The sequence below is a fragment of the Juglans regia genome, chromosome 2 (assembly GCF_001411555.2).
Source record: "Juglans regia cultivar Chandler chromosome 2, Walnut 2.0, whole genome shotgun sequence".
NCBI lineage: Eukaryota > Viridiplantae > Streptophyta > Magnoliopsida > Fagales > Juglandaceae > Juglans > Juglans regia.
Window position 1 is genome coordinate 30,763,584 of NC_049902.1, and position 27,006 is coordinate 30,790,589.

At 35.4% G+C, this 27,006-nt stretch overlaps 3 protein-coding genes across 6 annotated transcripts; all 3 read left to right on the forward strand.

Moving 5' to 3' along the window:
• The first annotated feature begins 4,714 nt into the window (after window positions 1–4,714).
• On the forward strand, window positions 4,715–14,065 carry LOC109014484 (puromycin-sensitive aminopeptidase). Of its 4 annotated transcripts, XM_018996964.2 has the most exons (32): window positions 4,959–5,231; window positions 6,019–6,093; window positions 6,309–6,353; window positions 6,529–6,669; window positions 6,779–6,854; window positions 7,071–7,144; window positions 7,508–7,621; window positions 7,742–7,816; window positions 7,909–8,016; window positions 8,089–8,301; window positions 8,414–8,475; window positions 8,618–8,645; window positions 8,734–8,820; window positions 8,914–8,939; window positions 9,258–9,321; window positions 9,433–9,513; window positions 9,717–9,764; window positions 9,911–9,929; window positions 10,140–10,144; window positions 10,244–10,255; window positions 10,360–10,416; window positions 10,545–10,654; window positions 10,734–10,814; window positions 10,923–11,106; window positions 11,624–11,772; window positions 11,862–12,000; window positions 12,094–12,240; window positions 12,356–12,437; window positions 12,524–12,699; window positions 13,252–13,479; window positions 13,572–13,643; window positions 13,757–14,065. In XM_018996964.2, the coding sequence occupies exons 1-32, from the start codon at window positions 5,154–5,156 to the stop codon at window positions 13,835–13,837; spliced, it is 2,937 nt and encodes a 978-aa protein (XP_018852509.1). In that variant the 5' UTR covers window positions 4,959–5,153; the 3' UTR covers window positions 13,838–14,065. The 4 variants fall into 4 exon arrangements, with proteins under 4 accessions (XP_035541741.1, XP_018852509.1, XP_018852512.1 ...); XM_035685848.1 differs by lacking the exons at window positions 4,959–5,231; window positions 6,309–6,353 and adding an exon at window positions 4,715–4,799; XM_018996967.2 differs by lacking the exon at window positions 6,309–6,353.
• A 4,462-nt stretch (window positions 14,066–18,527) lies between these two features.
• LOC109014483 lies at window positions 18,528–22,416 on the forward strand. Its single transcript, XM_018996962.2, has 2 exons — window positions 18,528–18,835; window positions 20,754–22,416. The coding sequence occupies exons 1-2, from the start codon at window positions 18,722–18,724 to the stop codon at window positions 22,011–22,013; spliced, it is 1,374 nt and encodes a 457-aa protein (XP_018852507.1). The 5' UTR covers window positions 18,528–18,721; the 3' UTR covers window positions 22,014–22,416.
• A 1,111-nt stretch (window positions 22,417–23,527) lies between these two features.
• On the forward strand, window positions 23,528–25,270 carry LOC109014481 (BTB/POZ domain-containing protein At5g41330). Its single transcript, XM_018996961.2, has one exon. It carries the CDS (start codon window positions 23,706–23,708, stop codon window positions 25,095–25,097), a length of 1,392 nt encoding a protein of 463 aa, XP_018852506.1. The 5' UTR covers window positions 23,528–23,705; the 3' UTR covers window positions 25,098–25,270.
• Window positions 25,271–27,006: the final 1,736 nt, after the last annotated feature.

The window sequence follows — 27,006 nt, forward strand, 5'->3', positions numbered from 1 at the left end:
AACTAAACTCCTCTATCTCTCTTTCCTCTCTCTCTCTCCCCCCAAAAAGTTTCTCTGTTTTTCTCTCTATCTGTCTGCTAGACTGAGAACTTGGTCTGAAAGGAGATGGGACCCAGAGAACGGATCTGACGAGGGGCATGGTGGGTTAGGCTCAGTAGGCTCCACACCCATTTATACCGCAGAAAATCCACTGTGTTTCAACTTTCGGCAACTTGGATTCACATTTTTTGAACCCTTTTGGGGTTTTGGTCTCCGTATCTGCGAGTGTTTCCTTTTTTGTTTTTTAAAAATATCTATCTCATCTCACCTCATCATTACAATTTTTTCAAATCTCAACATAAAATAAAATAAACAATTCAACTTTTTCAAATTCTAAAATAATAATAATATTAAAAAATATATTCTAACAATATTTTATTCAACTTTTTAATTTTAATCTCAACTCATCTCATCTCATCTCTGAAAACAAACGAGATCGAGGCAGGTTCACTATTAAAAAAAGTAAGGTTTACTATTAAAAAATTAATTTTTTTCATGTGGATCTCATATTTTATTCATTTTTTTTAAAACGATTATGCGACGATTACGTAATTCACGATTATAAATATATTTTCTCTTTACCAAAAGCTTTTTTTTTTTAACATTCTTCTCAGCATCTAATAAAGAAGTGGGAAAACATGAAAAAAATCATAGTTGTAAAATAAGAAAAAAGTTTAAAAAATATATATTGAGATAATTATCAAAACTGCCATTACATGCGATGAAAGAGCGTGTGTTCAATGAGATCGAGGCAGGACTTCTTCTTCTTCTTCTTTTAATTAAAAAATCCCCTAATAATAAGAGTAATTTTGAGCTACAATGAGGACCGTTTTAGGTATTAAAGGATAGAACCAAAGTCACTATCACCATATGCTTTCATTATGGTCACAACTTCTAGGATCCTTCGACGTGGCCGGGTGCTTAACACTACGCGATTGGCTTAATTGGGCACGCATGATTAAGCACAACGCTCCCCTTTAGTTTGACTGACTCCTCAAGAGGACACTCAAAATCTTGCTCACTTGATGGCAATTATTGATGGATCAGTCAAGCTGATGATTGTGTTTAAAATTTTCCAGTCTTTTTCCTAGCTTGAATTTTGGTGGAGCTAGCAAAAACACCGACCAACGTCCTTGTTGAGAAAACCAAACAAATGATGATGGAATCTCAGAGCTTCAGTTTGATGTTCATACAGATCATATTGAACGATGGATAGTTTACTACCCATGCAGTACTGCTTCATGATCTGCTAAATGCATTACAGAAGTTCTGGAAATGCAACAAATCCAATGCAATCAAGGCCTCCAAACATATTTGTTTAGAATTTTATTCTTGGCATGGAGGTAAAATATAATCAAAGTCTGCACAGGAAATCTGTTTTGCATGTTACACAATTACACCGTATATGTATTGAACGTACGAATATATATCTATAAGAAAATTATTTATTTGTTATTAGTTATTTTTAATAAAAATTATTATTTATTTATAAAATAATATATTTTTATCATAAATAATCGTTATCATCGTAAATAATTCAACAATAGAATTTTTTTTTTTTTTTAGGGTAGGTGTTCTAACATCTAGGTGAACAAGTACAGAAGATGTTGTGTGTGAACGTCACACAATAACTTTGTCCACCCATAAAATCATTGATGTAGTAAGATAACATCCCTATCTACCAAAGGACTGTCAGTTGACTTCAAACCGCATTGGATTTTGGCTCTTTCAACATCAGTCCAAAACACTCTTTTGGTACAGACTAGTGAGCACATGCTTCCATGTGAGACCACACACAAAACATTGGTCCTGATCTATTTACTTCTACAAATCTGTATCATATCAATGGCCCAGTTTGGAGATTGTCTCCTCACTCAGAGGGGAAAAACAAAGACAGGTGTTTGTGCTTGAAATTGAATCGAATACAAAACTACATAACCACAACTACCCTACGTACAGCATTCCCCACGTTTTGGTAGACACCGCAATGTATGTAAAGCCTCAAAACCTCAAAGGACAAAAAACCTTTACTTCGTGATCATGTTTTTCCAAATCTATTATATGAGAAATGTGAAATATAGTTTTAAAGTGCGTAAGTTTAACATTTTTTTTATATAAATTTATTTATTAAAAAATAATACATGATACTTACCTTCTTAAAAATACAATCATGTTCGTTTGGATATATAAATTATCTCATATTATCTCATCTCATCTTATTATTATAATTTTTTTAAATTTTTATATAAAATATAATAAATATTTTAATATTTTAAAATTTTAAAATAAATATATGATAATATTTTATTTAATTTATTTAAAATTAATTTATTTTATTTCATGTTATCATAATATCTATATAAAGGAGATATATTCTCTTACATACATGAAGCATAATTCCTTTTTAAAATTTTCAAATTGCAAATAATAAATAAGTAAAAAACATACTACAACTCTCAAGTGGGACCCTATAAGGAATTCAAAGTGTCACCACCAATCACAATCCGATCCCATGCCTGTCCAATCAACTCCAATCTATAGACAGTTGTCCACTTTTCAGCAGCATAGCCAACTAAACATAAAATGATGTCAAATCTAATCAATATAAATATGCATGTCGGGTACATGGGAAGAAAAAATCATTGTTTCTCTCTAGGGTTACTTGTGATTTTCCCGGGAAAATCACAGTATTTTCCCTCTGAATTTGAAGATCTGTCCCTGGCCACATACTACTAACAGTTTTTTAGTCCTATCTGTTCTAACACACCTCTCCAAGCGTGCAGTGGGAATCCACCTGGAAAGTGTTTGGTCATGGTCACAGTGATGCAGTCTCCGTTACTCATAATGAGGCCCATAATCAGGAACCTGACCCTTTTAGTTTTTTAATTTTAATTAAGGATGACCTAGTTGGCTATCTTATTAAACTAATTTATTCCTAAATTTTAAAGCTTATTGGGCTTTTCATTTTTGTTTAAAAATAATATTTTATTATTAATCAATTACTATTCACTCTCACATTTCAAACCTGATAATTTTTTTTATAAAATGTGAGTTGTAAAATAATAAATATCAACTGATGATAATAATTATTCTTAAATATATACTTTTGCGAGGATCAACTTCTTGCTGTAATTTCTCTAACCATGTTTACATGGAAAACACATTGCTGATAACAAGAAGGGAGTAATGTTATTGAATATTTTGGACTTTATAACTCTAAATTATACCGACTATGTGATATATTTTAATAAAATTTAAACATAAATTATTTAGATAAAAAAATCACGTAATATATAACACAATAATTGATGTATTAATGTAAGAGAAAAAATATTTGCAACTGTGAATTGTACAGCTATCGTATAATAATTTTGAAAAAAATGAATAAAACATGAGACCCATATGAAATAAATTAATTTTTTAATAGTAGATTTCATTCTTTTTTAAAGTGATTACGCAACATTTACGCACTTCACGATTGTATATAGAATTACTCTTAATGTAAATAATAAGATTAAAAATTAAAAACAACATTTTTTCAAAAAGAAAATAGATAGACTCAATTAAAAATAGCCGATTCATCTAAAGAATCATGTAACTAAGATCTTTTTTTTTTATATATTATTTTTTAAATCCCAATCACGCATGTATTTTAGTTTGACTTTTGACACGTGGACTCGAATTTTCTAATGAAGTTGAACATGATAGTGCTTCGAAAATTGTATTAAATATGGCTAGAGTAATGGCCTTGTCTCTTGAGACAATATTTAATTGTATACAAACCCTAATTAATTATACACTTGTGATGGGAATTTGGGTTACTCGATTCATGAGGAGAGAATAAAGCAAAGGATTAAGCACTGTATAAGGACGTGAAAAGGGTGTTAAAGAGCCAGCTATGTTGATTCTGCACCAATTATTATTTTATGCAATTAATGGGAAACGTTTTTATTTATGGACACTTTTAGCCCATGAAATAAGCAAATCTTTACTAAGGGATCATGGACATCAAAGGTATTCAAACATGTTGACTTGGTCTTTTAATTAAGGTCTCGTTTATTTTCACAACTCATCTCATCTCATTTAATCATTATAATTTTACCAAATTTTTAAATAAAATAAAATAAACAACTTCAATCCCAGAAAAGGCTAGACGATGCGGTCTTTGCTTGTGTTATCCTTTATTTCAATTTTATCATTTTAATTAATTAAATTTATTGATTTAACACATTTTAAATAAATCACTTAAAATATGACATATTAATAGATATGATTGAGAATGATAACATTTAAAATGAAAGACAATATATTTTCTCTCATTGTTTGGATTTTACGAACCCAAGTTTTGCTAATTGTCGCTCGGCCTAGTACGCATGTTGATGTCGTTAAGGTCAGATTTATGATCTTGGGCCGGCTCACATACATTATTATTTGAGCTCCAGCTGGACCATTAAGGCCTGCCGATGTGGTCTAGTCCTATCTACAGGCCCATATAAATTTGGGCCAGCTTTTTGAAGCCCTTTTCAGTCCATTGAAAATACAAGATCGACGATGTGACTGGTAAATATGAAAAATCCCCAAAATGGGCCCCCACATTGGCCAATAGTATATTTTTCTATAGAATATTTCCCTAATTATCAGAACTAATTAATATTTTTTTCGTATATTTAAATAACTTATGATGGGGACTCACATCCATTGTGCCGACTTCACTTTTCGAGGAATCCTCTGTTTCCCTTTGCCTTCGATCGTTCAAGAAGGTCGAGGCCATCAATCAATTTGTCTCAAATTTATTGTAAAGTTCTTGTTTTTGGGTTTAGGTTGACTGAAACCTGGCTTATGTTGTTGTTGCTATATTTATTTATTTATTGTTTTTGTTTTTGAATTTTCTTGTCCATAGTTTGAGTTATCCATATATCGCTATAAGAAGCAAGGCAGGAGCCTTGTTGCTCTGTGGGCCTCTCTGATCTAGGGTTTTGCGGGCCGTTTTGGCGATCGTTTTGGGTTTTGATCATCTGGGTCTCGTTCACTTTCATCGAAGCTTGAACCTTTTGTGGGAGTTTGGATGAGATTCATCTCAAATCGTAGTAGGTTATCTAGTTCTTTGCATTTGAATGGCTCGGTTGGTTCTGCCGTGCAAAAGTTCGGGGTTTGCGAGGGCGGGTCTATTGGGCTTGATCTCCTCCGTTCCCGTGATTACCTATTTCTCATTTCCTCATAATTCATTAATGGTTCTGTGAGTGTGTGGTGAAAACTTGGGAATCAATTTAGTAGCTTTTTGATGATTACTTTCTTTTATGTTCTATGTTGTACTATTCCTTTCAATTTCGTAACTATCATTTTTTTTGTGGGGTGTTGCCAATCAATTTTTTTTTTCGATGCTATGTGAGCGTAATATGTATACCTTCGCCCATCACACCTGACTACCCTTTTCTTGCAAGAGTCCGACTATTGCTCTAATACAGTTTGTGGTTAATTGGTTGGTAAATCATGTTGGGTTGAGATGAATTTTTACGTGCACGATAAGCTCACAGAGTACGTATAAACCAATGGTGCTCGTGCCAGAATAGTATTCCAAGTCAAAGGTACTAAGCAAAGTATCATTGGAAAGAGTTACAGCAAATGTAATCTGAACTCAGCCTTTTTTTTTATGTAAATTTATTTCCTTTGGTTGGTGGATGCTATAATATTTTATTCTTGGGGAGTGGGGTCTTATATGGGATTATTTAGACTATGAATTTTGGGGAAATAGAAGGAAGATATCATTAATGTTGAGAGCTGGGATGCTAGTTTATGTAAATTCTTCTGCAGGTGAGGATTTAGCCCATAACATGCTGATGTTTGGATACCTTGCGTTTGGTTTTTTGAATTTGAGTTTTGTGGTGTTGATGCCTGTGAGAAATTGGTTATTATGATTTTTAGTTCACGATGACTAAAGCACCTTCATAAATGGATTGATCTGTCTTTTTGCATCTTCAGACTAAATGCCGTGTTAGTTTTTTGGAGAATTCAGCAAGAAAAATCTCTAGATATAGGCGCATCCTTACTTCAGAGGTTCGTGCACTCTCTCAGGCACTCTCTCTTTATCTGAATCCTTAGGATTTGAATTATGTAAGCACTATTGCCCCTTTATGTGGTTGAATAGAATTTCATTCATCCCAAAGAAAAGAATAGGAATTCCTAACTTCAAAAAGAAAGAGAAAGAAAAAGAAAAAGAAAAAGAAAATAAAGAAGGTTTCTGAATTCTCTTAATTGATTGTTGTTTTCAGACTCTGTATCAAAGGAGTCGTTGCTTTTCATATCTTTCACAATCTGTAAGTTGCTATGTTTGAACTGGTCCTTTTTTTTGCTTTCCCCTCTGCACACAAAAAGCCAAGTGTATTGTGTTCTCCTGGTTCACCATAGCAAAATTCGATGCTCGTTCAGAATATGGGTTGGTTTCCTATGGTTAAATTTTTTGATCATTTGCATTCCTCAACGTTGTTTCAGGGAGTTCGGCAAGCCAACAGGAGGCTAATTTGTTCGGTTGCCACAGGAACCTTGCAAAAGCTAGTTGAAGAACCTGCAATGGATTCACCAAAAGAAATCTTTTTGAAGGATTACAAGATGCCTGATTACTATTTTGATACGGTAATATGTTTATTTAATGTAAATAAAAATGTCTAGATTAAGGACTTCATGGAGTATTTCTGTGGCCTTTTCTTTTGTCTTTTGGATACTAATGGAATTATTACATCAGGTGGATTTGAAATTTTTATTGGGCGAAGAGAAAACTATTGTTAGCTCAAAAATAACTGTGTCCCCCAGAGTTGAAGGTAGGTTGTGATGATTCTTCCCAATTAGTACTTTATTCTCAGGTGGTATTTATATATTGGATATATAGGTATTGGCTTTTCATAAATGTTTTTCTCACATTTTCCTATTCTAGTGGTCTAAGTATTAGCTCTTGTTTCATTCTTGTGTGTGACTTGAAGCTTATATAAAATTTTGGAATAATATTTTTAAATTTATTTTTTTTCCATGTGAAATAGGTTCTTATCCTCTGGTTTTGAATGGACACGATCTAAAGCTAGTCTCTATTTGGATCAACAGCAAGGAACTCAAGGTAAGCATTTTATACTCTACTTTTCCTATGGTCTTTCGATACAAGACTTTCTAGGCGCCTGAACTATCTGATTGAATATGTTTTTGTTTCAACTTCTTATGAAGGGAACTTGAGTCAAATTAATGCACAAGCTTTCTACCTTTTCATCACATCTACATGCCATGAAATAAAATTTCATACCTTCAAGATGTGCCTTTTCATTGCCATCAGTATGAAATGTAATATAATCATTATTTTCAAATCTCATTATATCTAGTGCTGTTTGTTTTATGCATGTGTTTCTGTGTGTTTGTTGGGGAGAGTATAGCTTAGTTATTTATATTATTGTGTCCCTTTCAATATTTTTCTCCTCTTTCTTTATAGGAGGGTGAATACCAGTTGGACTCACGCCATTTGATGCTCCCATCACCACCAAGCGGTATATTTACTTTGGAAATTGTTACTGAGATATATCCTCAGAAGAATACATCATTAGAGGTATCATGATATCCACGATTTATTTTGCATTCATGTGGATATTATATGTCCATGTACTTAATTGAATTTATTACAGGGGCTGTATAAGTCTTCTTTTTTTTGGGTTGAATTCCTTTTCAGGGGCTTTACAAGTCATCTGGGAATTTCTGTACACAATGTGAAGCTGAGGGTTTCCGGAAAATAACATTTTATCAGGTGAGTACATGTAGTGACCGTTTATTCTAGTAGACTGTAATAAGAATTTTTTCAAACTTCTCCTTTGATTGATGTGTTTCATCTGCATACAGGACCGCCCAGATATCATGGCAAAGTACACTTGCCGCATTGAAGCTGAGAAGTCTTTGTACCCTGTATTATTGTCTAATGGAAATCTCATAGAACAGGGGGACCTTGAGGTAAAAATTGTTTTTTATTTCTGTCGATTGTGTCTGTTCTGTTCTTTATAATTGTATTATGCTTTGCTTCAGGGTGGTAGGCATTATGCCCTTTGGGAGGATCCCTTCAAGAAACCCTGCTACTTGTTTGCCTTAGTTGCTGGGCAGTTGGAGAGCAGAGATGATATTTTTGTGACCCGTTCTGGTAGAAAGGTCTCCCTCAGGATCTGGACCCCTGCACAAGACGTACCAAAGACTGCTCATGCCATGTATTCGCTTAAGGCGGCTATGAAATGGGATGAGGATGTTAGTTTATTCATTTTAAACCTGATTGTTTTTATTTTGATCTAAGAGTTCCTTGACCCTTTTTTATCTTGATTCCAAAGCCTACTTAACTGTCACATGCCTCTGGAAACAGGTGTTCGGTCTTGAGTATGATCTGGATCTCTTTAATATTGTGGCTGTTCCAGATTTTAACATGTAAGCTAATTTTTTTTTTTTGTAATGCCCCGTTATGTGAATAGTCATTTGGCATTTCTTGTATATTTTATGGTGACTATATGTTATGATGCTTCTCTTCACTTTTGTCACTCATGCTTCTTGTTTCTGAATTGATGATCAGGGGAGCCATGGAAAACAAGAGTTTGAATGTATGGATTATTTCACTTCATCGTAATTGTTCTCCTTTGATTGTTACATTTTCAAAGTCATAATTATGCTTAAATTGCTTTTCTGCAGATCTTCAATTCAAAGCTTGTCCTGGCATCACCAGAAACTGCTTCAGATGGAGATCATGCAGCAATCTTGGGAGTTATTGGCCATGAGGTTTGTTAGAAACATCTATAATAACATGAATTCTATAAGTTCTTGTGGGTTTAATGTGAGTGACTTTTGTTTCATATCTTGTTTGTCATGCAGTACTTCCACAACTGGACTGGCAACAGGTTGGTTCATATACCATCAAAGCTCGTTATCTTTGTATAAATGTCCCGTGGGCCTTAGTTCCTGATATCTAATTATATTCTCTCTTGTTTGTTTCTAGAATATGCATCCGTATCATCTTGAAGTGATTCTGATTCATTTGCGTATTAGCTCTTGATCTTATAATTATGTTCTTACGCATGTCCCTTTTATACTTGTAACTGCAGTTTGAAACTAGTTTTCTTTATTCCATGTTGGTTCACAACTTACATGTTAATTGTTAACTTCATCTTTTAACATTCAAATCATGTTCATACTTCAGTTTGACATAATAATTGCAGAGTGACATGTCGTGACTGGTTCCAGCTCAGCCTAAAAGAAGGTCTCACTGTTTTCCGAGATCAGGTATGGCCTTTCTTTTGACCATCGACAAAGTGGTATTTATAACCTCAAAAATTGTATCTTTTTTTCACCATATTGAGCTTATGAATTTAAGAAATCTTTCATTATTGGTAGGAATTTTCATCTGACATGGGGAGCCGTACTGTGAAGCGGATTGCTGATGTTTCAAAGCTTCGAAATTATCAGTTTCCACAGGTCTTGCTTATATCAAATTTATGTAACTTCTAGATTGATTTATCCATTGTTTCTATGTTGTGATAAATTATTGCTTAGACTATGCAGTGTTTGTGGGTAGACATTTATGCCTTTTGTAATATGGGTGTGCCTTTAATGTTGTAGATGTTTTTGGTATAACATGCTGCATTTAAGTGCTAATTTTTGTTTTCCTGGTTTTTCAGGATGCTGGTCCCATGGCTCATCCTGTACGTCCACATTCTTACATTAAGGTCCGAAATCATTTTATATTTCTCTTCTACCCCCTAAACAACTCTTTCTTATCAAGTTATAAAGATAATATATGGTTTTCATGAATATTAAGGTTTTAACTTGCGTTCCTCCTCCTTCCCCCCCCCCCCCCTTTTTCTCTTGACAGATGGACAATTTCTACACAGGCGAGTTTCCCGTTTTCTGCATAATTAAACTAACTTATCAAAAAAAAAATGTTTTGTGCATAATTAAACTAGAGTTTAGTTGTGTTCACGTACTTTGTTTTGGTGAATTGGAGATTGTGACATGCTTTTAACTTTTGAATGTTTGACTTTCTTGTGCATTATGCTGGATATGATGCTGATTTGGGGGCTTCACACATTTCAAATGTGCAGTGACGGTAGGATTTGTCAATTTGCATTTGTATATTTTAATCCTTGTAGGTTATGAATTCTCAGGAAAGATGTCTAATTGTTCATTGTTTATGTTCCTTTTACAGGTGTATGAAAAGGTTTGACTTGTATTTCTTAAACAACAAACTCGTCATCTCTCTCTTTCTCTGGATGAGAATTATTGTAAGTCATCAATGACTTGATCTTATGATCCAATTATCAGGGAGCTGAAGTTGTCAGGATGTACAAAACCTTACTGGGGAGTCAAGGGTTCAGAAAAGTAAGATTAGAATATGCCTGAGCCTGAAGCTGATGATGCGATAAAATATGTAGTTAATTTGATAACACTGCTCGTCTATGGGAAGCCTGCTGCCTGCTGCCTGCTTATGCAGTTTCTCCACATTTCAGGGCATGGATCTTTATTTCAAGAGACATGATGGTCAAGCTGTAACCTGTGAAGATTTTTTCGCTGCCATGCGAGATGCCAATGGTGCTGATTTTGCTAATTTCTTACAATGGTCAGTATCGGACGTTTGTCTTTTGAGTTTTCTTCTGATGGCATCAATCCTTGCCCTAAAACATTCATCTAAAATACAGGTACTCCCAAGCTGGGACCCCTTCTGTCAAAGTATCATCATCTTACAATGCTGAAGCTCATACTTTCTCTTTGAAGTTCAGGTGCACATGCTGGGATTCTGTTTTTGTCTTTTCTGGTAAAAAAATCATGGTCTTTCTCATTTGTTGGTGATATCACTAACTATTATGTTTGATGGGGGCTTCTCACAGTCAAGAGGTACCACCCACTCCAGGGCAACCAGTAAAAGAACCCATGTTCATTCCCGTAGCAGTTGGTTTGCTCGACTCAACAGGCAAGGAGATTCCTCTTTCCTCTGTGTATCATGATGGAACATTGCAGTCTGTTGCAAGCAACAACCAGCCAGTATATACAACGGTGCTTCGAGTGACCAAGGTCAATTCAGAAACTTTACATATTTTTCTTCCCATTTTCGCATTTCAATGGACCAAAAGGTGTTCTTCTAGCTGTTAAATATATAGGCTGCTTGCGATCACTCAAATGCGATTAGAGAAATGATTTGTACGAGCCCCAATAGACAAGTCCCGCGTAGGCCCTTTGTAAAAAGTGGACCCCACCATAAAAAAGTGTGAAAAACAAAAATTCTTTATGAGTGGTACCCACATTTTTATAAAAGGCCTGCATGAGGCTTGTCTATTTGGGACTTATACCTAGCATTACTCATGTGATTATAAGTCAGCAGTTGTGATGCTGCGGCTGGGAGAAAGAAGAGATACAAAATCTTGCTAAGTTGCTAACACAATGTACTTCATATGCTAGGAGAACAATGGCAATTGTGTTATGTTTTATTGACCGGAGACCACATTGCTAAGCCATTAGGTTATTCCTTTTATTATTTTTATATTTTTTGTTCCCATACTAAAATTCATATGCTTTTGTTTTGGACAAGCAGAAAGAGGAAGAGTTTTTGTTTTCCGATATATTTGAACGGCCAGTTCCATCTCTATTGAGGGGCTATAGTGCTCCTATTCGTCTTGAATCCGATCTCACCGACAGTGATCTGTTTTTCCTTCTTGCTCATGATGCTGATGAATTCAACCGGTTTGTCATTCTAAATATATCAGTACTTATTTATTTGGTTATTGAGTAATTAATGAACAGTTATTTACTTGATTATTTTTGTTCTGCAGTTGGGAGGCTGGACAAGTGCTGGCACGCAAGTTGATGCTAAACTTGGTGGCTGATTTCCAACAAAACAAGCCATTAGTTCTTAATCAAAATTTTGTGGATGGACTCAGAAGCATACTCTCTGACTCTAGCTTGGATAAAGTATGATGAGGCATTTCCTGCTTTCCAGATGTTTTTTCCAATCCTGGGGAAGGGTGAATGCACTAATAAATCTAACGACCTTTGATTTTCTAGGAGTTTATTGCCAAAGCGATAACTCTACCTGGTGAAGGTGAAATAATGGACGTGATGGAAATTGCTGATCCTGATGCTGTTCATGCTGTTCGTACTTTTATCAGGAAGCAGCTTGCTTTGGAACTGGAAGCAGAGTTACTCACAACAGTATGCCATCCTCCCTGGAGTTGCATAATGAATTAATTACTATTCCTGTGCTTCTATCTACTTTATTATTTGACCGAGGGAGAAAGTTCCTGTCTTGAATCTTGATGCTTCACAGGTTGAAAAAAATAGGAGCTCAGAAGAGTACGTGTTTAATCATCCTAATATGGCAAGACGAGCTTTGAAGAGTGTTGCTTTAGGTCTGTTTTGCTATTAGTTGTATGCTTGCAAGTTTGGCCTTTGGTAAACTTTCCACTGATTGATTATGTGTTTGTATTACTGGTAGCATATCTCGCATTGCTTGAAGATCCCAAGTATACCGAGCTTGCGCTGCATGAGTATAGAACTGCCACAAATATGACTGAGCAATTTTCAGCTTTGGTGGCCATTGTGCAGAACCCTGGTAAAACTCGTGATGATGTGCTGGCCGACTTCTATAGCAAGTGGCAGCATGACTTTTTGGTAATACTTCTACTCAATTTTTCATAATTTGCTTAAAAGATTTTTTTGGGTCTATATGAGTTCCGTGTAGTGTATTTATTTCACTTCATGGAGGGGATGTATGGTATGCATTCTGTACAGGATTTTCTCAAGTACAGTTATGGTAGGTATTTGTGTAGTTGTACATATAGTTCCACACTTCTGCTTGTTTACATGGAAAGGATACATTTTAGGGATGTAAATGGGCACCCCTGATAGATACAACCAAGTTCGTGTTTCGCAGCATCTCTGTGAAAGAAATACATCCAAGTCATTGTTTGCTATTTCAAAGTTACAAGATTGAAGTAATGATACGTTCCAGGATAGTCACTAATTGTCAGTGCTTAGTGTGTATTTATTGCTATCCCACCCTTTAGATTAATCTTTCTTTACTAATGCCAATTTATTCTGTTTTTCTCGTAAGTGTTTCTGGATTTTAGAGAACTGTCATGTTGTTCGATTTATGCAGGGAAATTCTCTTTGCTTTCGTCTAACTTGATCTTACCTTTCCCAATCTCATGCTTTATTTTTCAGGTTGTGAATAAATGGTTTGCCCTTCAAGCCATGTCTGACATTCCTGGTAATGTCGAGAATGTTCGGAGTCTCTTAAACCATCCTGCATTTGACATGCGGAACCCAAACAAGGTGTATTCGCTCATTGGGGGTTTTTGTGGTTCTCCTGTGAATTTCCATGCAAAGGATGGGTCAGGCTACAAGTTCTTGGGAGAAATCGTGCTGCAGCTTGATAAACTAAATCCTCAGGTCCATTTGGAAAGAAGCCTTTTGCTTTCTACAAGCTCTATGCCATCACTGAATTCTAACTTTTTGCTTCTTTATCTTTATTGTAATCGCAGGTGGCGTCCCGCATGGTGTCAGCTTTTTCTAGATGGAGGCGATACGATGAAACCCGGCAAAACCTTGCCAAGGTAACATGCTGTTGCTCTCGTTGCATTTAATCACGCTTCTCATAATGTCTAAGTACCACAATTAGCTCGTGAATTTGAAATAATCTTGTTAAAAATGGATTGGGGTTTTGCAGGCACAGCTGGAGAAGATCATGTCTACCAATGGACTATCAGAGAACGTGTTTGAAATTGCCTCAAAAAGCTTGGCTGCTTAAATTTTGTAGTTTATCTTTGCTGAAAATGTCCAGAGAATGCACCACCGGTACCGGGGACCAAAAATAAATATGTTCTGGCACTTTTTGCTGCATCTCCACAAAAACGTATGCCCTTTATGTATTACTTTTTACTTGGAATTTGACATCTCTTTGTTTCGTTTTGTTTTGTTGGGATGTGGATGGGGCTGTTTATGATATATATAATGAAGTGTGTTTCTTTCATGTAAAGAGTTCTCTATATATGCTTGTTTCTTTTCCCCTCAACTTGGATGAAACCAGGACCCTCAAAGAGTCGCTTGCAACAGTTTTCTCAAGCCTGATTACACCAATACCAACTACATAATATCACCGGATGTTCTTGATGTCGTGAGGGCTGATTTTTATGTTTGAAAAGTTGTAGAAAAGGTTTGTTTTGTTATGTATTGAAATGGGCCTCTTCGGTAGTTTCATAAAAACGGTTCATGTGAGCCCCGGTTTTTCTAACGAGAATCCAAAGGCAAGTGCTATTTGACTGTCCGTGTAAGGGAAATGATGCATGCAGAATGTAAGACAAAAGCTACCGATTTTCGTTTATTTATTATTTATTTATTTTTACTTAATTGTGAAGGAAGTCTTTTTAAATGTGTTTGTAAATTTTTTAAATACAATAAAAAAGTACTTCATCCACTTTCGGTTTTCATTCGTGTAATTAAATAAAAAAAATATTTTAGTCAAATTTTTTTTATAAAAATATATTTATAAATTGATGTGATTTGTTATAATATTATAAAATTATTTTTATTATAAAATATATCTAATGTATCTTATAAAATTATGTTAATTTATGAATTTATTTTTATAAAATGAAGATAATTTCTCATAAAATAAACATATTAAATGCTTGAAATTTTGAATTAAGATTTATTTATTTTATCTAATAATTTGAAGACAGAAATGTTTAACATGGAAGTATTACAAATTACGATATCAAATATTATTCCTGAATAAACTACGGTTCAACATTAATTATAATAAAATTTGATTTAGAAAATTTTGTTTGTTTTCACATGAGTTGAGATAAAAATTAAAATTTAAATAAAATATATTTAATTAATATTATTTTTATTTTAAAGTTTAAAAAAATTAAATTATTTATTTTATTTTATATATAAATATAAAAAATTATAATAATTAAATGAGATTAGATTATTGAGTTAAAAAATTTACGAAAAACACACGAATTTCGTACATCACCGCTACTTCCAGTGTAATTTGCATGCTTCAAGGCTGCATCGCAGAACATGCCGGCTTCATCTGCACGTGTCACTGCGTGGTTGGGACGACCTTTGTATTGATCAGAACGGACTGTTCTCAGCTCTGACGATTCCACATGCAGCAACGACAACCGTAGGATCTTTTAAAGACAGCCTTGCTGATGCTTACACAAATCATGTCTCAAAAGCAAGTAATCATGGGTTAAGATTATTACATCACGTGGCATAGAATAATAGGACAACTTGTACCAACTCCGTTAAACTACCAGGTTGCTACCTCGTTCTGGTGCATGCAGGGAAGCCACGTGTAGTCCATTGGTATTGGTACTTCAAACTTTTGGTCCGTCTGGCTGTTCAAACAGAGGCTTTTTTGGTTGCAGGTAGCCAACCTTTTACTGTGTACAAAAGCCTAACACACGACGCTGCGAGGAAATCCACTGAAATGAGTAAATTTGTTTTTTATTTTTTATTTTTTTCATAATTTTTTTAATATCTTTAAATATTTTTTTAAAAATAAAAATTATAATATTATTTAAAAATACTTCCTTAATTATTAAATAAAAAAAAATTAATTACTATTTTCGATGGTGAATTAAGCATTATCATATAAAAATGTACATGATATCTTTGTGTGAAGTCAAACTACTCTCTATCCTAAAATTAGGCCTAAACCTAATCACCAAATGGATAATACCAAACCAAAATGTTGAAGAATATGTTTCTTTGCCAATTATAAATATTTGGGGATTTTTAATGTTTTCTTAGGGTTTTTTTTTTGGTTGTGGAAAGGTCAAGCAAAAAGTGGGGAAATAAAAAATACAATAAAGGTTTGAAATTTAACCCATGTTTTGATTGGTTGCTTTTTCTTTTATTATTATTAGTTATCCTAGCTAGGACTTTACTTAAAAAAAGTTATATTATGGCCAGAAAAGTCTTCTTTGTAATGCTTTGATTTTTTAGAAGCCAAGGAAAAGAGGAATATTAGATGCTTTTCCTTGTACCTTTATATTGCCAATAATACCAAGTAGAATGAGTATGGAATAAATGAAAGCATCCAAAAATTAGAACTTAATTTCCTTTTTCAATTGAAGTATAAAAAAGCAGCTTGATCTCTTGTATATGTGGGTTTTATTTTACAAATCATTGTTGAGATCTCGATCTAGCCTCAAAAAACTCTCAAGTCTCCCATGCAGCATCATCAATATCAATTCATGACATAGCCAATTACAAATTTACACATGTTATATATTTCAATTGGATGTAGGGAAAGACAAAGCTGATGATCCAAGTCCCGGCCAAGGGAAATAAATTAATGAAAAACTCATGCATGCATGGCTGATGAAATCCCTGGCCACTTTTGGTCCACCTTTTCGTGCCATCCATGTAAAAAAAAAGAAAAGAGTAATATTACATGTAATCGTAGAGTGCGCAAGTATCGTATAATCATTTTAAAAAAGAGTAGGTCTATTATTAAAAAATTAATTAATTTTTTTAGTATTATATATTTGTGATTATACGATATTTACACACTTATGATTGTAACTATCATTTTTTAAAAGAAAGAAAGAAAACTAGGACATGAGAATCATGAGATTAAACAATTCTCTTGATCTCTGTCATTAATTGACCTATAATAAGCTAACAAATGGTTGCAATAATTGAAAAAATGGTAAGACCTCGTGTCATAATTCCAAAGGCCAGGATTGAGTCAAAAGCATGCAGCTCACTGCATCTAACTCTCGAGTCTTTTTCTTAGGGGTATGTAATATGTATCACTTCATGGCCTACTTTCCCACGCTTGGAATATGTGGATGGGTTATTGCCAGCCTGATTAGGTCTTCAAAACCTTGTTTTCTTCTATCAAACTTCAGAAATTGTGCACTAATCATATTCTTTTAAACAAGTTTAACTCAAATCCTTGCAGAAAACACAGCATTAATTAGTGGAGTAATTGCATGTCACAAAGGGTACAATATATAAAGCTTTATATATATATATATATCATCTTTGATTCATCATCAATCATTTTCAATACCCACTTTCCAAATCAAATTCTCTCTTTTTCTATCCAAAAATAATTATACCCCCCAAAAGTCTAGAGTGAGGGCTAGCTAGCTCATTATGTTGCATGCATTGCCTGGAAATATCTAGCTGGGGGCAAGTTTGGGTGGGACCCATGACCTGATTAGTTGTTGATTAGGCTAGCTTTTTCATCCATGAATCCCTAATTTTTTATCTCAAAAATTATAAAGTTTAAAAAGAGTAAAAGTAAATAAATAAATAAAGCGAATCACAATCTGTAAAGGTACTCTGCCAAAATGCTTAAAAGGTAGAAGAAAAGTTAAAAACACAGAAAGGCTTTTTTTGCAACAATGATATTCCACAACAGTGCTCCATGTGTGAAAAAAGAGATCAGGGGGTTTGAGCTTTGAGGTCATCAATTTCAGTAAAATAAAATAAATATTATTTATAAAGGTCACAATGTTGTGTTATGTCATCAGAGAGAGAGAGAGAGAGATGGAGCAGCCGTGCAAGTTAGTTTAAGCTTTTATAATAAAGTTGGTGGCTGGTAAAGGGTGGAAGAATTTTTGGGGAGGGATGGGTCCCAAAATTCTAGGGTATTGTGGAACTGGATGTGCACACGTGCACTCACATTTGACATCACCGATACGAAAGCTAAAAATAAATATATAAAAAAAAAGGGTTTTCTCGGTAACACTATTTAATCAAAGAAATCACATGTGACGATGCTATCCTTAACGACAGTACAATATTACAGGCCATAATTTGTAATAATAAATCAAATTTTATCACTTACATAAAAATAATTATTTTCATCCGTTATTATTTATTACTTCACACTCTACACTTTATAAAAAAAATTTTTATACTATAAAAAAAAAAAAACTATCAAGTATGAAGTATAAAAATGAATAATATCTGATATATAACAAAATCTATAAATATGTATGATATGTTCTATAAACCAGCTTTAAAATAGAATAATTCTTCTTACAATATACCTAAAAACTGTATGTGCGGAAGAATCGAACCAAAATCTAAAATAATGAAAAGATTTTGATAATTACACGAATTGAATATTAATTCATAAGGAAAAAAGAAAAAAGGTATCCTATATTTGAACAGTTTGAAATAAGAATTTGACATAAGATTTGGAACCCAAAGGATGAATTGGGAATTTCGTTAGATATGGATGAGAGAGTACACATCATATTTGACATCCTAATTGGGGAAATTTCACAGAATCTAGACTTTACAGAATTATAACGATAAAGGGCAATTATGTAAATTACTCGTAGTGCTTAGCGCTAGATATTAATTGAAATAAATATAGATAATCACATTTAGAAAGCAAGTCATTGCCGTGTTTGACCTCAGAAGCGTTACTTGCAGCAAATGAAATAAATAAATAAATAAATTCTTAATATTTATAAGTTCTTACAAATCCCAACTCCTTCCCTTTCTTTGCTCCTTCATTCCTCTTCCGTAATAGAATTTTCTAGAGAAAATTGTGATCATTTTTTCTTCGGCAGAGAAAAATCCGGTTTGCGACTGAAAAAAAGGTTTCTTTCAGTGAAAACTAGGTGTTGGCTGATCGAGAAAAGCGGAGATGAGAGGTGCGAATGGTGATTCGAGAGCTGAAAACAACGCTTTGGAGACTATAAGTGCTGCTGCTACTGCGATGGCGTCGGCTGACAATCGTGCTCCTCAAGCCACAGTTCAGGTACAAATCTTATACAAAATTTGGCCGACTTGTTTTTCTTTCAATATGGATTTATTTGTTTTTTCACTTTCGGATTGCGTTAATTTGATTGATAATAATTGGAATGATGTTTAAATGTTTTTTTTTTATATAGTTTTAGTTGTGAGATTTGAGATCTGTTTTATTTTCCTTGATTGCTTAATTGATTTCGGCTTTTTTTAATGCCATAGTAATTAATGATTGTGTCGATTTTGTTTTGTTTGTTCTTATTTTTTTGGTTGAGTTTTCAGTGTGATAATGAACCCAATCACACACTGTTTCGTTGGCTTTAGAAAAATAATGCCTTTTTTGAGGGAAACAATTAGTCCAATTTTGCTTTAGAAAAGCAATGCAAGTATTTCCAGAAAGCTAAGTCGACGGAGTGTTAAAATTCTTTGGTTTAGTTTGAGAGGGTTGACTTTTAGATGAAAGTGTGTAGCTTTGCTTTGGGGTAAATGAGTGTCCACAGCCTAAGATACCGTTTTGGTACTCTGGTACTTCAGGAATTTGATTACCAGTTTGGTAGTCTGTGTTTATGTTAGAACATATTCCTGAGCTTTCGAGTTTGTAGAGTTGTTTCTGAGTGTGAAAGAAGCACAATAAGTTATCTTTTTACTGTTGGTAAGTGGAAAAGAAAGTTTGCTGAGAGCATGAAATGTGTCTCTGTAGAGGCAGAGTCGCTATGATGGAGGTTGTAATACATAGATGGGTTTTGAAATGTACATGTGAAAGCCGTGGATTTGGTTTGAGTTTCACTTCAGTTTAGAGCATGCATGTATAATGGGAGAAGTGGTGGGGGAGAATCATGATGGTGTCTCTTCACTTAATTATTTTCTTTTTTTGTATATTAGATGACGGGATAGGCTAATGTTTCTCAAGGTTTTATAAAACTGGAAATTTTGGCTGTCCTTTAATAAGGAAGGCCATTTTGTTGTTCATAGATTGGAGTACACTGTCAGATCAGGAGTGTACCAAACACATTTCTTTTTAAACATAGCTGCCTGGAGGTTTTTTTTTTTTTTTTCTTTTCTTCTTTTCTTTTGATTTTTTAAAAAACTTACTGGACCTTGGACCGAGCTTCCCTTTCAGAGATAAGAAAGAGCGCTTCTCTATCTCCCTGTTAGAATATGAAAATATACCAAACTTATCAAGTCCAAAAATATATTGTTACAGTTTCAACAAACTTACTGCGGTAGGGATGGGTTCCTGGATGCATGCATAAGTTCTGTTGTTGATGCTAAGAAGTGAAATTTCATGCTCATTTGAGATTGTATTTTGTTTAAACTGTAAAACTTTATTTTAGGAGATGATAAGTTTGGTGTATTGCATATTCTCTTGTTAATGGCTGCTGTCATTGGAAGAAAACCAAAAGGGAGCACTCAATGCTTAGAAAATTCTTTGCCAAGTTCAAACTTTTATACCCAATACTGATGATTGTATCCAACAAGCCAGCCATTTATATGTCTGATGATGTTGAGCTTTTCCTGTTTTGCTTCTATGGCATGTGGCCATAAAACATACTGGGGAAAATTTCAAAATAGTGACTTTTCTTCTAGTCCAGAAGATGCTAGTGGCTAGTGTGCTTTTGATATATATGTGCAATTATTTTCAACCTATGTTTTCTCTTCCTTCGTCCATGGTTCTGCTGAGATATCTTGCTCTAACATCCCTTGGTTTCGTGGTTCAAAGATTAGTTGCCGATAAACAAGTAAGAATTGCCTCAACAAAAAGTGATGGAATTAAACTGAGGATTTTATTGGTGTGCTCCTGCTGGATGGCTTCTATGTATTTTAAGGGCTGGGCTTTACTTAGAATGTGAAATCATATTATTTGATACAGAGGGAATCTGGTATTATTTACTTTACTAGATTTTTTTCTCATAATATTTGGTCATATGCAGAAGAGAAGATGGGGAAGCTGCTGGAGCACATATTGGTGTTTTGGATCTCACAAACACACAAAACGAATTGGGCATGCTGTGTTGGTTCCTGAAACAACATCCTCTCGAACTGATGCTTCTGGATCTGAAAATCTAATCCAAACACCAGCGGTAGTATTTCCCTTTGTTGCACCTCCCTCCTCTCCTGCATCTTTCCTTCAATCAGAACCTCCTTCTGCTACACAATCACCAGTGGGTATATTGTCACGCTCTTCTATTGCTGCAAATATGTACTCCCCAGGTGGGCCTGCCTCAATTTTTGCCATAGGTCCTTATGCCCATGAAACTCAGTTAGTCTCTCCACCGGTTTTCTCAACCTTCACCACTGAACCATCAACTGCTCCTTTCACTCCACCTCCTGAGTCTGTCCACTTGACCACACCTTCCTCACCTGAAGTGCCATTTGCTCAGCTGCTTGATCCCAACCTCCGGAATGGTGAGGCTTGTCAGAAATTCCCATTTTCATACTATGAATTCCAGTCTTATCAACTTCACCCTGGAAGCCCAGTTGGTCAGCTAATATCCCCAAGCTCTGGGATCTCAGGTTCAGGTACTTCATCTCCTTTCCCTGACCACGAATTTGCTGCTGGTGGTCACCACATCCTTGAGTTTCGAACAGGTGACCCTCCCAAGCTTTTGAGCCTATATAAGCTGTCCACCCGTGATCACAGATCACATCAAGGTTCTGGTTCGTTGACTCCTGATGCTGTGAGGCCCACATCTCATGATGGTTTTCTTCTCAACGGTCAGATTTCTGAAGTTATTTCACATTGGCATCCCGACAATGGAAGGCGGGATGACGAGGATGCTGTTAGTCGTAGGTTCTCGTTTGAGTTAACTGCTGAACATGAGGCAAGATGTGTTGATAAGAAACCATTGCCATTGGCTGAAGCCATATCAGTGTCTCTAAAAGATACAACTGCCGAAAGACAAAATCTTACTGGAGTCACTGATTGTAATGACTGCCGTGTTGGTGAAACTTCCAATTATGCACCAGAGAAATCTCCTGAGGATCGGGAGGAGGCAGAGCAGCATCAGAAGCATCGGTCTATCACTCTTGGTTCGGCTAAAGAATTCAATTTTGACAATACAGATGGAGGAGACTCTTGTAGGCCTGATGCTAGCACTGACTGGTGGGCAAATGAAAACGTTGTGGGGAAGGAGAGTGGGCAGACCAAGAATTGGTCTTTCTTCCCTATGATACAACCAGGCGTTAGCTAACTGGTATGCATCTCTCACTTGATGCCTCCATGTTCATGGAGAGTTGCGAGAATTCGCAGCATGGCTTTGGTGTGCGACCTGGTTGACAGCAACCTAACCCCAAAATTGTTGAATCCAATTGTAAAGAAGTATTATATTTGATTGGAGGACGAACTACATGACTGACTCAGGTAAGGAGGCTTTTTGTTGTCCCTGGCCTAAAGACAGGCATACTTTGTTAGGACCTTTTTTATGGATAATGTGTATTTTTTTCCCCTACTTTAGGCCGAAACAAAAGTTGATAGCTGCCTTTAGATGTCTGTGCCATCACCCTCTTCCCATGTAAGATAAATGGCAATAGAACAGTTAATATAATAGTTGTAATACATTATCAGTGCTGTTAGTGAAGAAATTAATCTCTGAAGTATGTTTTCTTGCCAGTTGATTAATGTCGTATCAATACCTTGCTTGAAATATTTTGTCGAGGGCTTGTGCATCCCAGGATTAGTTGTGACTTTGTTCTCGGACATCCAATGCCAATAAAAAAATAATAATGTTGAATCAATGCATATATGAAATCTATTATTGCAAAAGCTTCTGCCTACACCTTAATGGGCTAAACATGGGATTAGGCTGAGAATCATTAATCCACTGAGGAGGAGGCTCATGTGAATGTAATTCAGAGTTCCATCCGAGCATAAGTTTGGTTTCAGCTACTTTTGAGTCGGCGTTCTAAGCACAGATCTTTTGCTGGTTCTCTTCTCAGTATTTCCCTCGAGCAAAGAATTGGATCAGATTTATTTATTTATTTTTATTTGTTATTTATAAAGAAGTCAGGTGCTCTTAATTTTATTGAATAGTCCTAATTTATGACCGAGAAATATTGATATAATAATTTTTTTAGTGTTTAATCACTAAAAAGTATAACTAAAACTTATAAAAAAAAAGAGAAATTATATTTGCAGTCGTAGAGTGTACAAGTGCAGCACAATCCATTTAAAAAAAATAAGTAAATACGAGATCTATATAAAAAAAATTAATTTTTTAATAATAAATTTTATTTTTTTTAAAGTAATTATGTAGTATTTACACACTCTACGATTATTAATATGTTAAAAATTATAAAATTTGAATTTAAAAAAAAACTAATAAAATAAATTTTATAAATAAAATTATAAATAAAAATGTAAGTACACTCTAAAAACAAATATGAATGAGATTAGATAATAATGACAAAATACAGTTAAAAATGATGAATAATATGTTTAAAAAAGAAGAAGATAAAAGTATTCAGATACGTATGTTGCTTGAGGAATCAGCCAAGTCTATAGTCCATCTTGGGCGGCTACATTAAAAAAGTCAGCCATTTCCGAACGAGTTAAACATTTTGCAAAGCCATTTAGCTTTCTAGAACCCATTTACGAAAGTCCACTTTCGTCATTGTTGACCAAAGGTCCAAAACCCATGAGGTCCTTATCAGCTTCTAGAATCCAGGAAAGAATCCAGGAAAGGCACAAACTCCACCAACCAAACCAACCCCTTCTCCCTTTATACATACCTGCGCCCATCTCTTATTTTTCTTCCACCAGCAATCCATAATCCCCGCTCAAAGAATTCCAGTGCCTTTTCTTTTCTCCCAGTGCTCGATTTCATTTCCAAATTTCTCAGGTTTCAGGGTTTCTTCGTAGAAGTGGTTTGAAAAATTATTTAAATATGCCACCTTTTGAGGGCTGGGCAACAAACGGGGCTGGACGAACCAAAACAGATTCTAACATAGTCACTGTCGATGTGGGTGGGCAGATTTTTCAGACCACCAAGCAAACCCTTAGTCTAGCCGGACCCAAGTCCCTGTTTTCTCGGATTTCCGTCTCGCACTCCGGTCCGCCTTTCATCGACCGAGACCCCGAGTTGTTCTCGGTCCTTCTTTCGCTTCTCAGAACCGGTAATCTTCCCTCCAAGGCCAAAGCTTTCGACCTCCAAGACCTGATTTCCGAGTCCCAGTTCTACGGCATCGAACCCCTTTTACTGAATTCGCTCTCAAACCCGTCGCAATTCGACGCGTTTAACCTCGAGAAATCGTTGGTTTTACCGTTGAATGGCCGCAATTCGCCGTCCACGATTGCTACGACGCCGTGCGGCTCGGTCCACGTGGCGCATGGTAGCAAGATAACATCGTTTGATTGGTCGTTGAGAACAAAGTCAACGATTCTTACCCAATTTACGGCAATTGATTCGCTGCTGGCGATATCGCCATCCGTGGCCGCTGCCGGGGCCACGGATTTCTCGGGGCTTCAGATTCTTGATCTTCAAAGGGGGATTGTAAAAGAGAGCTTGAATTGGGAGAATGTGACTCGATCAAGTTCGACAGTGCAAGCAATTGGATCCTCGCCCGAGCTTCTATTCGCTAGTTTCGAATCGGGTCGGCGGAATTCGAATTCGATTATGGTTTATGATCTGCAGACCTTGACTCCGGTAGCTGAGGTAGGTCACTCTGAAATTTATGGTGCCGAGATTGATTCGGCGATCCCTGCCACGAAATTGAATTGGGTTTCTGGTTATAATTTGTTAATGGCATCCGGGTCTCATAGTGGGCCTTCGGGAGTATTGGGTAACATCAAATTCTGGGATGTAAGATCGGGAAATATGGTATGGGAGCTTAAGGAGAAGGTAGATTGCTTTTCGGATATAGCAGTTTCGGATAATTTGTCAGGAATCTTTAAGGTTGGTGTGAACACGGGCGAGGTGTACTTTTCAGATTTCCGCAATATTGATAGTGATAATCCATGGGTTTGCCTTGGGGATAGAAGAAAACTTGTGAATGGGAAGAAGGAAGGTGTCGGGTACAAGATTGAGAGTCATGGGAATCAAGTGTTTTGCAGTAAGGGAGGGAATATAGAGCTGTGGACAGAGGTAGTGATGGGCTGTTCAAAGCAGAGTGAAGATAAGTTGGAAGACAGGGTCTTTAGGAAAAACTTAATGGGGAGAGTGAAGGATATGGGAGGTTCCAAGATAACCAACTTGGCTTTTGGAGGGAACAAGATGTTTGTGACCCGGAAAGATCAGCAAAATGTGGAGGTTTGGCAGAGTTCAGGGAGGGGATTTTGATCTCAAAAGGGATCACTGAGATCAATTAGAATCGGTATTTTTTGTAAATTAATTCATAGTTTGATTCATTTGTAGATGATCAATCCTGTATTTTGTAGAGGCTGCAATTATTTATGTATTTTATTTCTTAAGATATTGGAATGGGATCAATCACTTCTCTTTTTCTTTTTTTTTTAACCCTTCTTAATTTGGAGTCTACTTTTTTGAATAATCATCAATGCAAAAGGTGAAAACTTCTGTTTCTGCGGTACGGCTTTCAACCAATGGGAATGAAACTGATATGTTGTGTTTCTATAAGCTTTCTTGAGATGGGAGCTTCTTTTTTGCCTTAGCGTTTGGAATTTTGTACAGTGCTGTTTCCCTGCATAAATGATTTCCTCTTTGTGAACTTACAATTTAAGCAAGTTAAAAAGCAGATTTATTTCGGTATGCAATGCACGTCAGGACCTTTGTTTAAAGGGATAACTTATATCTGTTAACAGATGAGGTTTTCATCAAATCCATCATATATTCATACTAGAGGTGTTGTGTGTTTATACACATACAAAAGGAATCAGTTCTGTTATAACCAAAACAGCATAATAAAACCAATATAGCTAATAGCCTATTTCTAGAATATTCTAGTGCTATTTACAGAAAAATGACTTTATATGTTAATACGGCTCCTCGAGTCTAGTGGAGTCTCAAGAATATTGAGACTCAAACGAAAAGAAAGAAACTTATTAGAAACTAAAGGTTTACTAAACAAATTAGCAAGTTTCTTTGGAGCTGCAGAAGGAAACTTGTAGTGCTTGAGCAGCAACTCTATCCCCTACAAAATGATAGTCAATGTCCATGTGCTTTGTCCGTGAGTGATAAACTGGGTTTGCAGATAGATACGTGGTGCCTATGTTATCACACCAAAGCATAGGAGGTTTAGATGATGGAATTCCTAATTCTTTAAGCATGGTTTGTAACCATATCAACTCAGTTGCAGTGGAAGAGAGTGACTTGCATTCAGTTTCTATGCTTGATCGAGCCATAATCTTTTGCTTTTTGGAGCTCTAAGAAATATTGTGATTGCCCAGAAAAACAGCAAAGCCTTCTGCCCAATTTGCATCCGTGTAGGCTTGCAGAAAAACATTAGATCGAGACTTTAAAAATAATCCGTAGTTGATTGTGGCCTTAAGATACCTTTGTATTCTTTTCACAGCAGTCCAGTGAGAAACTTTTGGACAGTGCATAAACTGACATACCTTGTTTACAACAAAGACTATGTCAGGTCTTTTGAGGGATAAGTATTGCAACCCTCCTACAATACTTTGAAATAGAGTACTATCCTCAAACTCAGGGGAATCATATTGAGAGAGTTTAATGGGTTTTGAATGAAGCATTTTGCTTCTGACTAACAACTCTTTAATGTATTTTTTTAAAAAAAAAAAAAAAAAAAAGACCAAAGCTAAAATAGTCCACTTCAAGCCCAAGGAAAAAAGATAATCAGCCAAGGTCTTTAACAGGGAAGGCAGTAGACAGATCACAAATCAGAGAATCAATGATACTTGTTTTTGATGAGATAATAACTATATCATCCATGTAAATGATGAACATTTTTAAGTCACCATTATTTAGAACAAATAAGGACGGCTATGTTTGAGAAGCAGAAAACCCATATAAATCAACCAAGAACTAAGTTGGGCAAATCAGGCTCTAGGAGTCTGTTTTAAGCCATAAATGGCTTTATGCAATTTGCATACGTAGTGTGAAAATTTCGAGTCAATGAACCCTTGGGGTTGTTGCATGTACACGGTATTAGATAAGTCACCGTGTAAAAAGTCATTCTGAATATCTAATTGGCGCAGAGGCCAACCATTGGTAACAACAAGAGAAATAATCAAACGAATTGTAGTGGATTTCACAACAGAATTGAAAG